A 15,496-nucleotide genomic window follows, 5' to 3' on the forward strand; every position below is an offset into this window, starting at 1 on the left:
TATTGTACCTTCACATTTCTTCCCCACCAGCCCTTCCCATCAGCCTTTGTTAGATCGTGGTGCTCCAGATCTGAGCCGATTGAACTCTGTGGAGGACTGGCTGGCTGCACTTAAAATGACCCAATACAGAGACTCCTTCCTGCGATCAGGCTTTACCTCCTTGCCACTCATCACTCAACTCACTGCAGAGTATGTCGTCTCTCTTCTGGCTCTTTCTGCACACGTCTCCCACTGTTCCTATGCCAAGTGTGCATCTTGTTAGTTGGAGATCTGGCAAGGGGGCTGCTGGCTTGTCCTAGAGTGCATCTGTCTGCCATTCAGAGCTTTCCCCCTGGCTGCTTCCAAGCATCCATCCCTGTTCCCTTCTGTTATCATTCTGCAAACTGCTATGAGACTAGATGAATGGCTCTATTTTCAACATGATTACTTATTTTGTTTCCAGTAGTGCTAGAATCATATTTCATTTATTTGCTTTTACTTAAAGTGTTGCTGTTAGTATTAAAAGCTGGAATCAGATACAATCTGACTGTTGGATTGATATACTGTTTATCAGTTTTAGACAGTTTTTCTAATCACAACAATTAAAAAAGAAAAATATAATTCATTTTTAATTATTTAAGATTACACCCCCTCCCACCTTGACACTCTCCTAATGTCCATAAATATGTCCTCTTCAACGAACCATTTAAAAGCAAAAAAGTTTTCAACAGCATGCAGCTTTAAATCTCATTATGCTTGAATAAATAAAACAATAAAAACATTCATTTTAATTCAATTGTTATTATTGTCCCTATCAGTAATATAACATTATTTACTAATATGTTTATCATCTGACAGTACATAGTCTACAATGTAAATGTAAAGCAAACTGACAACCCCAATTGCAAACGCCTCACTAATCCATTCAACTTTTGTTTACTGTGCTTATGATATAACGAATAGCATTATGGTCTATTCACTTACAGTTTCTTCTCTTTTGAAGAAAATCGACTACTGCTGCAGTACATTTTGCTTTGATACTGTGGAGCTGATTCAGTGGTTGGGCTAATGACGGGTGATGGGCAATAGAACTGGGAATGATGTGTGTAGTCTGCACCTGCAGGCCTAAAATTAATAAATAACAGAAGAAATATAGAAAAAGGATTTGGCATGTGCCAAACCGCATGTGAAAAGGAAAAAAAATACCTGTCATCAAATTAATATATACTGCATACCGTGTGCGGTCGATTGGTCGCCGGTCTTTTGGTCGCCGTCTTTTGGTCGCCGGTCTTTTGGTCGCTCAGACCCAAACAACGGGCGACCAAAAGACCGGCGAAAAAAACAAGGTAAAACAACACGGTCTACGCATCAATAAAAGCCAACAATGGCCCTGAGCAGTTTCACTGAGCCGACGTGTGAGTGTATGAGTTTGTATGTACATGAGTTGTCCCCTTAGGAAGGTACGTCAGTCAGGGTCTTAACAAGTTCTCCAACAAAAAACAATAAAAGTACGGGAAATTTGGAGCTTTTCTTTGGCCTAATAATTAATAGGGCATTAAGTATGACTAAATAATAATTCACAGTTTGTATTTAGGGAATTTGAGCAACGATTTAAATGGTAATTATCAATAACCTTCCGGGCGACCAAAGAACCAAGTACCACTGCATACATATACATATATATTAAATACTCTGACATTGTGACATAAGTCTTATGCGTTTAATTCTGTGTTTTGTCAGAGACCTCCAGAGGATCGGCGTGTCTCTAGCTGGACACCAGAAGAAAATCCTTACAAGTGTCCAATCAATGGGGCATCACATCGATGATCAGTCTCCTACTGAATCTGTATGATCATCACATTCACATTGGTTGGTTTTTAAAGTGTTGAGACAAATACAAATGTGCTCTAATTTTTCACATGTGGATACACCCCATCCTTCTTCTCACCATTCACTGTTCCTACTTAATGCCTCAGAAGTGATTAAATGCACATTTGCAATAGCCAATGCAAGGTCAGCATGCTCTTTAAGGGGTAAAAAATGCCAGGTATCTGCTTTTCACAGGACCTGATCTACTCTGACCTAATGGACTATGTTCATGTAAGCCTATTTTTATCCATCCGTCAAAAAGGCAGTCTTTACCAACGGTTTGATTCAAGGACATTTTGGCTGATGGTCAATCTTGGGCGCTCAACATATGGACATATTGAATTGGACAAGAAAACATTTTTGACACTATAATGGCTCATCTCCCCTCATCTCATTTTCTGAACCGCTTCATCCTCATTTGGGTCGCGGGGGTGCTGGAGCCTATCCCAGCTGACTCCGGGAAAGAGGCATGGGACACCCTGATTCGGTGGCCAGCCAATCGCACAACCATACACACTCATACCCATACCTGGGGAAATTTAGTGTCCAATCATCCATGTTAGTGGAATGTGGGAGTAAACCGGAGTACCCAGAGGAAACCCACGCTGGCCCAGGGAGAACATGCAAACTCCACACAGGTGGACCTGACCTGAATTGGAACCCAGGACCCCAGAGCTGTGAGGCTGATGCGCTAACCACTCACAATAATAACACTATAATGTGTCAACAAAAACTGTCCTAAAACCAATGAAGTCATTCTTGTGAAAAAAAAGAAAGAAAAGAAAAGATATTTCAAAACACTGTCATTGTCTGTGTGACAACTCAGAGAACCCATGGTTAAGTGAGACTGTGATGATATTATCTTCATATTGAAGAGACTGTACATATTATAAGGTGTTTATTTCCTATCTGCTAATTTGTTTGATGACTGTGATTGTGATTGCTGTTGTTCAAAAATTGCTTCTTTTAAATTTTGAGGAAACTAATTTCCAAAGTACAGTGCATTAACAAACATTTTTCATATGTTCTTGGTACATCCAGTGATCCCATGAGAAGATCATCTCTTCCACCTAAATCATTTGAAATGATACTTGGGTAATGAATATAAAATACTAGCACCAATGGAGCATTATGGATTCCTTATGATGATCGTGATGAACGATAATATGAGGCAATCCGCACTGTTAATTTCAGAAAGGAATTATTTGTGTTTAAATGCAGCCAAAAGATGTCGTATATTTTTTACGTAAAGGTTTTTGTGATGGGTTATTTGAGCATAAAGAGTTGCAATTAACTGGGATACTCCTGTCCAAATTGTGATACGTAGACACAATCTTCACGCATAGAGAAGGTCATTAAATCGCCTAATTTTCTCATTCCCCATATGCCGCATCTCGTATCTTTATCTGGCTCTCTTGTAAATCTTACCGTTCTGGTACGTCGAATGCCAATAAAAGTGATCATTTCAGACTTCACTACAATAATGAAACCAAACACATTTTTCTGGGAATTATGCAGCAACAACTACTTCCACTCGGGGGCACTTCCTTATGGAATTCGATAGATTGTCCTTTGCTGAGCCACAACATAAACATTTTATAGTAAAATAAACCAAAAAATCTACAAAAAACTGCATCATTAAACTTTATATATGCTGAAAAAAATACTACAGTACTACTTTGCAGAGTGAATGAACACACGAGTCTTCAGACATTGTGTCCTCTTCAGTTTAGTTTACTTAATGTATTGGCTAGTTGTTTTTCATTCAATCATTTTTGGAAAAATGACTTTTTGTGTAGGAAATTGGACCAACACAATCATTGCCCATTAATGCACTTTTTTTTTCCATCTGACCGCCGGGTTTACTTAGTGTGCTGAACACAGAAGGAAGTGGATCAGCCAGTAAGTATTCCATTCTTTTGTTTTATTCTAAAAAAAATCCTCAAGACTGCTTTGACCAAGTGACAAATGACATCTAGCCAGTGAGTTTGGTTGTTTTTTGGGGCTAAATTGAAGTCGTTAGATAATTTGCATACAGGCTGCCTGCCCTAGCCAATGGGATGTGAACCAAAACAACGAAGCTTTAGCCTAAAGGGTACTAGTAAAAAATCCCGAGTTTAAATGATGCTTAGATTTTTAATCACCAAGTTCGCTAGTAGAGTCGAGGGACGTAAACAATGTTCCCTCTAATTTTTCATATGCATGGGCATACAGACAACCTCCCTGAGCACACTTAGGACCACTGTGAGCAACATCAAAAGTGCTTGCTATGGCCATACACCAGTATCACATCTGCCATCAACAGGTGCATTTCTACTACCCATAAATGATTTAGTCATAATAAAATTTTATGATTAATACATTTGATATGTTTTGGATTTTTTTTTATATCACTGAAACCAAAAGAGTCTGCTTTCATAAACATCAGATGTCAAAAATTAAAGTTTTAAGTTGTAATGCGTGTTTTTCCTGGAATTTCTGCAGTTTGAGGTTTGAAATTGGAAGTTCTTGTTGCTGTTAGAACAAAAAGCAACTCAAAAACAACCTTTTAAAACAGGTCTACATTTAAAACTGATATAGCCAATAGGCATATAAGCACTCATACTAACTGGTAAAATTAGTCATTAGTTGCGATTCAGAAATCATTGGGTCCTGATACACTCCAAATTAGATGTACCGTATTTTCTGACTATAAGTCGCACCAAAGTATAAGTTTGCTCAGCCAAATAATGCACAATGAAGAAGAAAAAATATATCTAAGTCACACGGGAGTATAAGTCACGCGTTTGGGGGGCCTTTCAAGTGCATGATTGGCCGCTGTCCTCATGAGTTCTAGAGGTTTCAGGTTCTTATTGATATGAAAATACAGCTACTGAGAATCAGCCTACTCTTATATGTTAATACCCATTAATGGGCTGTCTTCATTTTTTCATGTTTTATTTCACACTATTTTAACAAAACGACAATATGTATTAACATGCTCTCTCGAAGTGTTTTATTCTTCTCAATTATTTATCCCGTATGTTATTTATTGTAAGCTGTCAATCTATTAAGAATGCACAGACAATGTTGGGTCTAGCTAAGCCCGTCTTCATGTTAACCCTACAAACCAGTTTTAAGTGTTACCTGTCAGTCAGTCAAAGCATCTGCTGTAATTTATAAAATAATTTCTTTTATGAGTTTAAGTGCACGCATGTAAATATATATTGGGGTGCGGTGTGGATGTGTGTGGCTGTATTATACTTCATATTTGTTGTTCAGTGTACTTGAAATATGTTTGGCATGTGTGCAAGTTTCTAGGTGTTAAACTTTGGATTCATAATGTTGAAATTGATTAATAAAAATAAACAGCTGTCATTTTTAAGAAACTGAACCATGGTTTTAATTCAATACAGCATTGAAATAACTAACTTATAATACTGGATACTACTAATAATAATAATGAATACTCTTTTTTAGCAGTGTGTGGAGTTCTGTGCCTATAGATTTCATGAGAGCTAAGATCCCCCTGTCCTTAAAGCCTGGTGACACCTCTGAGTGGTTAACCGAAAACCTGCCATTAAAGCTAAAATAAAGGGCACGAATTGATTGGCATCTGCATACCCATCGGGGTCACTAGGTGCAATTTGTGGTTTAGGTTTTAGTCATTTCAAAAAGAAAAGAAAAAAAAACAATCTGGACTCCCACCTCTATGTGCTCTCTGGCAACTGCTTCGGACGGCTCATTTAGGGCTTGGCTTAATGCAGTGCCTCTCAAATAGGGTGGGCGACCATAGGGGGGCACGGAGCGATGCCAGGGGGGGCGCAAAGCGATACCTGGGAGCTTTTGACTTAAGAAACGTACTTTTTGCCAGACCAGAATAAAAAGTGTTATTGCACATTTACTTGGTGGATAGCAGTGGCCTGCTTACTGTCTCAAGTTTTCTCAGGGAGTTACATAGAATTTTATATAAACCTACTATTTTTGGTTGGGGGGGTGCGAAATGCTAAGCACTTGCTTAATGAAAGGTCAGTGACCAATCCTGGTTCAAAGTCAAATAGGCCTGTCATGATAAGACATTTTTAGAAAGATATATTTTTGCAGAGACTAGCGCAAAAAAATAAAGGTCTTCATTTTTCACCCCCGCTGGCAAAAGAGTTCAAAATATAAATGAATGTGAAATTATTCAACAGAGGGTTGTAAAAATGATGCGAACATCATTTTTGAGTCAGAAACGCCCAAAATGATGCCCTATGAGGCTTATTGACTGGTGTGAATGCCCGTGCTAGAGACCTTTTGCAATATTTAGAGGCATTTTGGAGGAATATTCTTTTTGGGACTTTCGCCTCTAATCTCAACCTCTCGTGGTCACCTAGGTAACCAACCCTATTCTGGGTTTAATCCAACCAAAGAGTCAGTGTAAAATCCTGGTTCCAGGCTACTTCAGACCAAACTTGAGATGCTCTTTGATAATTGGAACAATATATTTTGACACGTATTCTTCAGGTCCACAAGAACATAAGGATGGATTGGTAAGGAAAAACAGCACTGCTCTCAGTGGCTGGATTAGCATTCAGTGTGTTCCTGTGGATACACCTGGTGCTCCCTGATCTTCTCTGTAGGGCAATTTAACTCAGCCATTGCCAGACAACTGTGTGAGATGGTCTTGTTTTCTCTGTCAAATATTTAAAGGACGAACGAGCATGCACTTTACTCAAGGTTTAAAAACTGACAGTGTAAACCAAAGCCCAGTCAGGCGTGCGTGTAGGGGCCAAAACATAGATGTGGTGCATGACCTCATCACAGGCAGCAAAACTCAGTGAGAGACCCTAGGGAATAAAAATCCATCCTGGAGGAGAAGGAAGCGCCTGCATTTTGTCATAAAAAAGTAGTCTCAGCCAGACTATAACACTGCTCCTCCAGCAACTCCCTAGATAAATAATTAACACCCTCGTTTCTGACCGTGATATACTAGTGTAAAGAATTTTTCTTTCGGGGCATCATTACTGGTGAAGAGGAAGCTTGTTGCAGTCTTTCTTTCTTTCCATGTCTTTGTCGTGTTTGTCCCACACGTCACACTCAGAAGGCAAGAATGAGAAGTGAGGCAAAGGCATGATCAATTATTGAGAAGCAGTCAACAGCGGCTATCTGCTAGGATGGTAAAATAAGAAAGAACTGCAGCTCTAGATATTTACACATTTCAAGAACAATGCACTGTACAAATTTAGAGTGGCTGAAATCATAAAAGCTAAATTTAACTCTACATTTCATAACTTTTGGATATCTTTTCCAGGCAACAGGTAACAAATTAAAATGTAATTCCATTGGTCCATTCGATAATCACCTCCTAGTAAACCACAAGGATGTAAATTCTAAATTCCTGTCTTATGTAACGAGTCCTTTATGGTTTATTTAGTCTAACTTGAAAATGTTAAGGGCTGCCGAGTGGATAGCGCGTTGACCTCACAGTTCTGGGGTCGAGGGTTTGATCCCAGGTGGATCCTCACTGTATGGAGTTTGCATGTTCTTGCGTGGGGTTTCTCCGGGTACTCCGTTTTCCCCAACATCCCCTAAACATGCAAGGTAGGCCGGGTTAACACTCTGAATTGCCCATATGAATGAGTGTGAGCGTGAATGGTTGTCCATCTCTATGTGACCTGCAATTGGCTGGGACGTTGTTAGCTGGGATAGGCTCCAGCACACCCCGTGACTCTTTGTGAGGATAAACGGTTCAGAAAATGAATGAAGGAAAAATGTTAATAGGTTAGAAACAATATAACGTACAATGTATCTTTAATCAGACTGGCAACCAAACTATTGAATTACCAGAGGTCAGACGATCCTAGCACGAGCTTTACTTCATTCGCATTTTCATACCCCTTGTCTTCCCATGTGGTATTCCTCCCACCTCAATGCCTCTTGTCTTTCCACCCCCCAGCTTTCCTGCCTGCTATTGTACATTCTTCCCTCAAGTCTCCTAAGTCTATATTTAGCAGGTGGATCTTCTGAAGCTACCTGTGCTTGTATTGTCTTCCTTTGCTCCCTTCGATGCTGTCAGGGTGTAGTAGATTATATATCATTCATTTACTTTATTTATGTAACACTTTGTGCTGTTGCCTAAAGAAATAATGCAGTGTGATGTTTTTCTTTTGTTTACTTAGGACACAAACAGTGAGGTCTCAAATTTAAATTGAATTACATCACCATTTACAATTCAGGGGTCTCCAAATTATTCCAAAAAAGCCGTAGTACGAGGAGGTTTTTGTTCCATCTGATCCAGCATGGACAGGTTTAACTAGTGAGGCTTCTTCTGAAACAAGCAGCACATGACACATCAGGTGTCTTAAAAGTGTAATCAGATGCTTGGAATCAGATGGTGCTTGTTTCAGCAGAAACATCATTGGTTAAAGTATATGTTCAGGATTTGTTGGAACCAAGACCAGAACCCACAAAGGCCATCAAGGACTGGTTTGGGGTCCCCTGATGTACATGTTAAGATTGAGACGAGAGATTACGTCTGGTAGTATGTACAGACATACCTCTACTTACTATTATTACTTACTTCCAGAACTTTTTTTCGTAAGTTGAAAGTTTCTTAAGTAGAGCAGTACTTTATATGTAAATACTCTAATTCGTTCCACGGTCCCCACAAAACTACCAACTAAGCCACAAACAAAAGTTCTTAGTCACTTCTTTTTGCATTATGTAGTGGGGTTGCAAAACTGCATATATATATATATATATATATATATATATATATATATATATATATATATATATATATATATATATATATATATATATATATATATATATATAACATATAAGAACATTCTATCATACAAAGTGAGCAAACTGTGCTGAGTTTTTTAGAGTATTTTATAACATTAGCTTGTGTCTTACTCCTCTTTTCAATGTTCTCTCTGTGGTGCTTAGAGAAAAAAAATCAGGTCCGTGGCTTGACTTGTACAATTCCTGGCCTTGTTAATATTTCAAATGGTTGCAAGCCAGAGCAAATGTCTGAAAAGAAACTCTTCACCTCATTTAACATACTCATTTCAATATCAGTCGTTCCTTGGGGGTCTGTCATTCCTCTTTGTCTATGTGCTGTATTTGAATATATTAAGACTAAAGAACTAGATTTGAGTGTGCATGGAAAAGCTTTATTGATATGTGATGAGCAGTTTCTTTTTCATCATTATACAAAACGTGACCTTTTCAAAAAACAGCGCACATTTTATAGTGTACCGCAATACACAGGTTAGAAAAAAGTTCTTAAGTTTGTTGTACAGTTTTTCAGAATTCAGTATTGCTAGGCAACCCCACACACACCAAAAAAAAAACCTTAATAATAGAACGGGCTGCTACTGTTGGTTGGAGGCTCTTCACCAAAAATAAGTTTTGATCTTCTGCGTGTACATTTTGGAGTATTTTCTTATCAACCCTTTCATAGAGCAATATTTCCCAAAACAAATGTTGGTCTTTGGTTTTTGAAAACATTGTTATTCTTAAATTCTATACCACCTCTGGTCACTTCGCATACACTTGGGTAACAGTGGGGGCACGTGTGCCCCAGAAAACATGCTTTCAGAGAGCAAATACTAGAGTGTAGTCAACTACTAAATGTAGTTGTACATCCACTACAGTAAACGGCAGTGGCATAATCAATAAATCCTCAAGAGGCAACATGAAAAACACATTTAAAAGGAACAGAAAGTTAGAGACAAATTGTAATAATAAAACAAAAGAGTCTCTTGATAGCTAAGACCAGGGAAATATGTCGTTCTTGCCTTCACTGTTATGACAATGTGAGCGAAGGAAAGACCAGTATGTTTACCGTGTCCTAAAAATGTTTGAAGAAGACCTTGGGGCTGCAGGTAAACTGCACCATGACCTTTAACCCCCTGGCTGATGGCTTAAGCCCGTGTCTGTCAATAAATATCTTGGTGAAAAAAATGAGGCAAAGATAGCCGTAATCGACTTTCCTTTTTCACAGTTTTATAATTTCTTTTATATGAACAAAATATGATAGCAAACAATTGAAAACATAAAAATAAGAATTATGAATAAAACATGGAACAAAGTAGTATATTATATTCAATGAGAAATAAAGACACGGCCCGCAGCGTTGTCTGAGCCAGCATTTTTGTCAAGCTATTTGGCAAATGAGCGAGTTCATCCCAGCATGGAATTCCATACAAGAGAAAAGTACTCCATCAGTGAAAAGTAAACAATAAATTTCTACCTTATTGTCAGTGAAAGAGCTAGAGCAAAGTATATTTTGTTTTAAAAAACTATGGGCAGTGAATTCTGTGCATGAACTTGGAAGATAAAAGAACAGGAAGAAACCAATATGTACCATATTTGAATACATGTAGATGAATAGAAATATATTTCTACAATTCCAGACCTTATTGTGCGGAGTTTGCATGTTCTCCCTGGGCTGGCCTGTGTTTTCTCCGGGCAGTCCACTTTCCTCCCACAGGCTGTCCCCCGCCTGGTGCCCGTGACCGGACGTTTGGTCGCCGGACGTTTTGTCGCCCGGACGTTTGGTCACCCGGACGTTTGGTCGCCGGACGTTTGGTCGCCCGGGTGAATATAATTTTGAAAGCTGGTTTCAAAAGTAGATATTTAGATATTAAACTCTCTCTCTCATGAATATAATTTTGAGAGCTGGTTTCAACAGTAAACTCTGTCATGTTGTCAAACGTCCGGCGACCAAACGTCCGAGTACCCCTGGTGCCCATAGTCAGCTGGGAGTAGCCAGTAGTTGGCTGGGTTAGGCTTCAACACCCCCCACAAACCTTGTGGGGATATAAGCATTATGGATGATGAATGAATGCATATTTCAAGAGACCCAAAGAATCTGCCTTTATCTGATTCTTTCACAATGTCACTGTGTGCTTTTTTGTGAAACTTAGCCATCTTGCGATATACAATTTTGCCTATATCACATAGTTCGAGACATACAATAAACTGAAAATGCAAGAACAAGTAGGTAGATGAACAACACCACATACAGATAAGTGGTCACAAATGTCAATAACACCGCTTTAAAAAGCAAATAACTCTGGTGTTCCATCTACTTTACACTGCCCACAGTGACAAAAATGTCTATAACAAATAACATTGAATGTGTGTGGTATTTTTTATAGATCCATTGTTACATTTAAAGGTAATTCACCAAAAGCTTTTGGTTGATTATTTCTGAAAGAGTAGTTGACGTGTTTTGACAGCACGCATGTAATTTCTCTGTCTTCCTATACCATATTGATTCTCTTAGTTTCTTTTTTCAGCACTATAGTTTTAAGGTGAGCTCCGCTATCTCTGCTAAAAGAGTGAGGGTTAAAATTAACCAATACACTAGAGTCTGAATTAGTCAGTGAATTATTCTATATTCTCATCTTTCAATGGACTATGTAATGAGGGCACTGGTTATGTTTGACCTCAGTTGTATAATGTGGTTCAAAGGCCACACATATAATGAAATATGCATTGAAGTCATGCCCTGTAAATCTCCGATAGGAAATACCTGTTATCTTTCTTTCTCAGATTTTCCCCTTTTATTCTCGGTTTAGCAGGAGGGTCAGGTAATAAAACAGCAGTCCATGTTTCTCCACGACATTCCTATCGGGCTAAAATCTGGCTGAAAACATAAACTGACATGGTCATTGCGCTCCCAATGCGTGGAGAGTAAGGGTTTTTTGCTCAACATACACCACCTGTCATCTGGAACAGACTGTACATTGATATTGTCAAATATATTTCATGACATCTCCATTTAATTTTAACAGTGGGATGGCAGAACATTGTTCAGAAAGTAACAATCAAGCACAGATCAGTGGTTCAAGCTCTAATGAACTAAAATTGTATTCAGTCATGCCGCTCATTGAAAAACATAAACAAAAAGGCATTCATTCTCGAAGCGAAGGAACATTAATCGCCCATGTTTAGGCTTGATTTGCTGTACCAAAGCCAAAGCCTTGTTGTAATACAGAGCAAGTACAATGACTTTCATTCACTCTTGTTAAGATTTTGTCTTGGGCTCTCAATAAAGTCTCTGTCACTGCTGCCCTCTAATCAAAAATAATTTGCTTGAACAAATACTTCATGCAGTTCACAGAAGCTTTTATTGTTGTAACATCGTCATAAAACAATGATGATGAACTTGGGCCAATTATATTCTTTTCACTTTTGCATTTTCATATTTAATTCACTTTGCTGTTACAGTATATCGCCACTCCTGACAAATTCTGTTTGATTTTGCTTGTGAACTTGCTGGGAAAAGAAAACAGAATGATGCAGCCACTCAGCAAATCTAAAACATGCTAATGAAACTATATCTTTTCTTCCACACTTATAAAAGGATGTTAGCATTTTGGTAACCAGGCTTCAACCTCCCATTCTGGTCAACCCCAGAATTTAATAACAAAGTCACTGAAACTTCTTTGATTTAGCAGACAACAGACGAGTTGTTAATGATGTTCCCCTCTAGGGGTATTGCACACCATGTTTCTTGGTCTTTTCTAGATGCCCATGTTCAGCATTCAAAAGATCCACCGGTCATTCAACAGTTATGAAATTGGGGATAAATTACTTTTTTTGTCATTGACTGAACTGTATATCAAATTTTAAAGAACTATCATGTCATCTGTAAAGAAATAGGATCCTTATGTAGCCTGAGGAAGAAGAAAAAACTGTGAATACTTTGCATTTCTGGAGGGAATTATGGGGGAATTTGGAACAACACACTCAATGAGCTCATTTTTGCATATATACACACGCATCCTTGCACTTTCTGAGTGTGGAAGCTCATTAATATCAAAGCGTTATTTCTTTTAATTAATCTTTCGCTAAAGCTCAATTCTGCCTTCTCACACAACTAAAAGCTAATTAGTTTCAAGAAGTTATTTTTAAGCCAGTATGTGTTTTTGGAGGTATATTTTGAACATGTTGGCCTACAACCTTGAATCACAGGATTTATTGATGGTGCAACTGATAATGTTATGTCGTGCGTGAACCAGTTGCTCAAAAGGAACAAATCTTCTCAAGGAAGATAGGTAGCCTGCTGCTTTCTGTGTGGATCATGTTCACATGGTGGGTTAATTGGAATTACAGAGATATTGTATATCCCTATTGATCGTGAGTTCCACTCTGCTACCCATTGACCAACAACTACACAAACAACCCGTGCTCACTGGCCACATTCTATCCTTTTTTATACAACAAACCATCTCAAGATCAATAATTCCGCAGCATTGTTACTCTTGGGTGAAAGTCTATCCGGAAGCGGGGTGAGCCTGTGTTGTCTCAGTACCGCACATGTGTAGATGCATTGGTGTGTATGCGTGCGTGTGTGTGTGCTCATGTATTTATTGGTTGGTGGGACTCCTGTGTGTGTGTATGTAAAGTCACTGAATTTGAGGGTTGAGACATCTATAAACAAAGTCTTGTAATCATCAAGATCCTCATGCAAATAAGAACTCTGAAGAAGCACGTTAGTGATGGTCACGCATGCACACTTTAAAATGACTTGCATGTTTAGCTTTATATCGTTATGTGGAACAGTTATTTCAATGTAAATGACCACTTTTAGGAGTCTGTGAGTGTGCAATGAGTTTTAAGCCTCACCCTCGTAAGAATGTAGCAGGATATTATTAGCTGTTTCATTCATCTCAAACCATTGCGTTTTGATGTACCACTGTTATTCCCTTGGATCGCAACAGTCGGTTTGAGGTTCTTATTCACTCAAGGGAAACAATACAAACAGGTTGAAACCTGGAGAAAAGGGAATGCCAGGGAACACACATTTGTTCACAGCTGCATGCACAAGTGTGTGTGTGTGTGTGTGTGTGTGTGTGTGTGTGTGTGTGTGTGTGTGTGTGTGTGTGGCTGCTTTAATGTTCTTGTTTTTGTCGTTTTTCAGTATTTGGAGGGATTTTTCTCCCTCCATTGAGTTTTCACACTTCCTTCCATGGCTGTGAGCAACAATCAGACAGAGAGTAAGAGGGTGTCAAACCAAGAATCATTCTCAGACAGGGATAGCTAAAATTGTGTGGGAGTGGTGGTGAGATGCAGATTTAGAATTTGACTAAACCAGTGACAACAGTATACGAAGATTTGGCCAGCTGTAGACAAAGATTTTTTTTTTTTAAATTAAAGAACATTTTAGAGTAGATTTGGCTTTTAACTTTTTAATGGGGGATGGTTTTGCATTTTCTGTATTTTCCAGGTGTTATTGGTTCTTTAAAATGTTACCCACAACAGCTCATGTTTCAGTGACTCTTAATTTTAGGCCAACGTCTGGGAAAAGGAGAAATTTGCAACAACAACAACCACAAAAAAAGACGCCAGGAGTTCCGGAAAAGTACAAAACGTTGACTGCTGGAGCCCACAGAGTGTGACTTATGGACAAAATTCTGCTTGAGCTTAGGATCCATTTGACATACTATGAAGACCCGAATAATAGTAGGCACTGGAATAATAGTAGGGAGTGGAAAATTCCAAATGAATTAATAATAGTAGGCACCGGAATAATAGTAGGCAGTGGAAAATTCCAAAAATAATGAATATTAGTAGGCACGAGATAATTAGTGTCTAAACAGATTCGATGCATAGAATTAAAGCTATGATGGAATATTTATTATAAAATCATAACAAGGACAATCATTATTATTTTAATCAACAGTTTACTAGTAGCATGAAACAAAATAATATGTTTAAATTCCACAATTAGCTACAAATTAAAGTCATGATGATCGATTACATAGGCTACTGTAAAGAAATAATTAACTTTTCTGTCAGTCCAAATAAATGGCTCAATTCAAACTGTTAAACATCTACTGCTAGCAAGACAACGGATAATCGTGTTGCAAAGTTGTATTACAGTTGCAAATAATTGCTGCAATGAATTGCGTATAACGTAACTCTCGTATATATTAGGCCTACCAATACATTGTAATTATGTATATTGCAACTCTACCAGTGGCAATTGCACGTTCTTACTAGTACTAGTACGTTAGTAAAAACAGCACGTGTGCTTTACACGTAGAAAGTTAATGACATAGAACAATGTTGCTGCTGCACGGACTTAATTGAGGCAAAAATTAATAATCGTAGGCACCCGAATAAGAATCATAGGCATGCGAAAATTTGAGTTGAAAAAATAATCGTAGGCATTTATTTATGGTCTTTTCTGACATATCGTTAATGGCATTCTTTTAATTCAGCTGTTTGTTCTTCGACCGCCATTTTTTTCTTCAAGTCTTCTTTGAGGAGGCTACAGCTTCTGAATTTCAGCGCAAATTTTAAATTTTTATCAAAATTTTTTGGCATTCCAGAAAAATATCATCTGCAGTTAAGTTGGAAAATCAAAGGAACATGTTTAAAGGTCAGTATGGAGTCAAAGTAGGGTCAAATTAATATTAGCAACTGTACAGCAATTGATTGAAACGTGAAATAAATGTAATCAATTTTGTAAACAATGAACATCTAGATGCAGTCCTCCACATCATTTCATGTAGTCCACAAAAGCAAACCCAGCTGTGTCAATATGTTTTTGCCAAAGTACCAACGTTGGAACTTGTAACCATTTTTGTTTCCAAAATAAATGTGATAATTTCTGACCGAAAAGTTTTATCTTTTGATTTCAGAGCAAGTATGGGTCAAT

At 38.1% G+C, this 15,496-nt stretch overlaps 1 protein-coding gene across 2 annotated transcripts in view; it reads left to right on the plus strand.

The window, feature by feature from the left end:
• The window catches only part of LOC144078605 (ephrin type-B receptor 1-like), a 60,325-nt gene extending 57,782 nt beyond the window's left edge, over positions 1-2,543 (plus strand). For both annotated transcript variants that reach the window (XM_077606816.1, XM_077606817.1), the window contains 2 exons: positions 31-189; positions 1,720-2,543. In XM_077606816.1, coding sequence (XP_077462942.1) covers positions 31-189; positions 1,720-1,831 — 271 coding nt within the window. In that variant the 3' untranslated portion in view covers positions 1,832-2,543. The remainder of the gene's footprint in view (positions 1-30; positions 190-1,719) is intronic.
• The last annotated feature ends 12,953 nt before the right edge of the window (positions 2,544-15,496 follow it).

This window comes from Stigmatopora argus, chromosome 8 (genome assembly GCF_051989625.1).
Source record: "Stigmatopora argus isolate UIUO_Sarg chromosome 8, RoL_Sarg_1.0, whole genome shotgun sequence".
Taxonomy (NCBI): domain Eukaryota; kingdom Metazoa; phylum Chordata; class Actinopteri; order Syngnathiformes; family Syngnathidae; genus Stigmatopora; species Stigmatopora argus.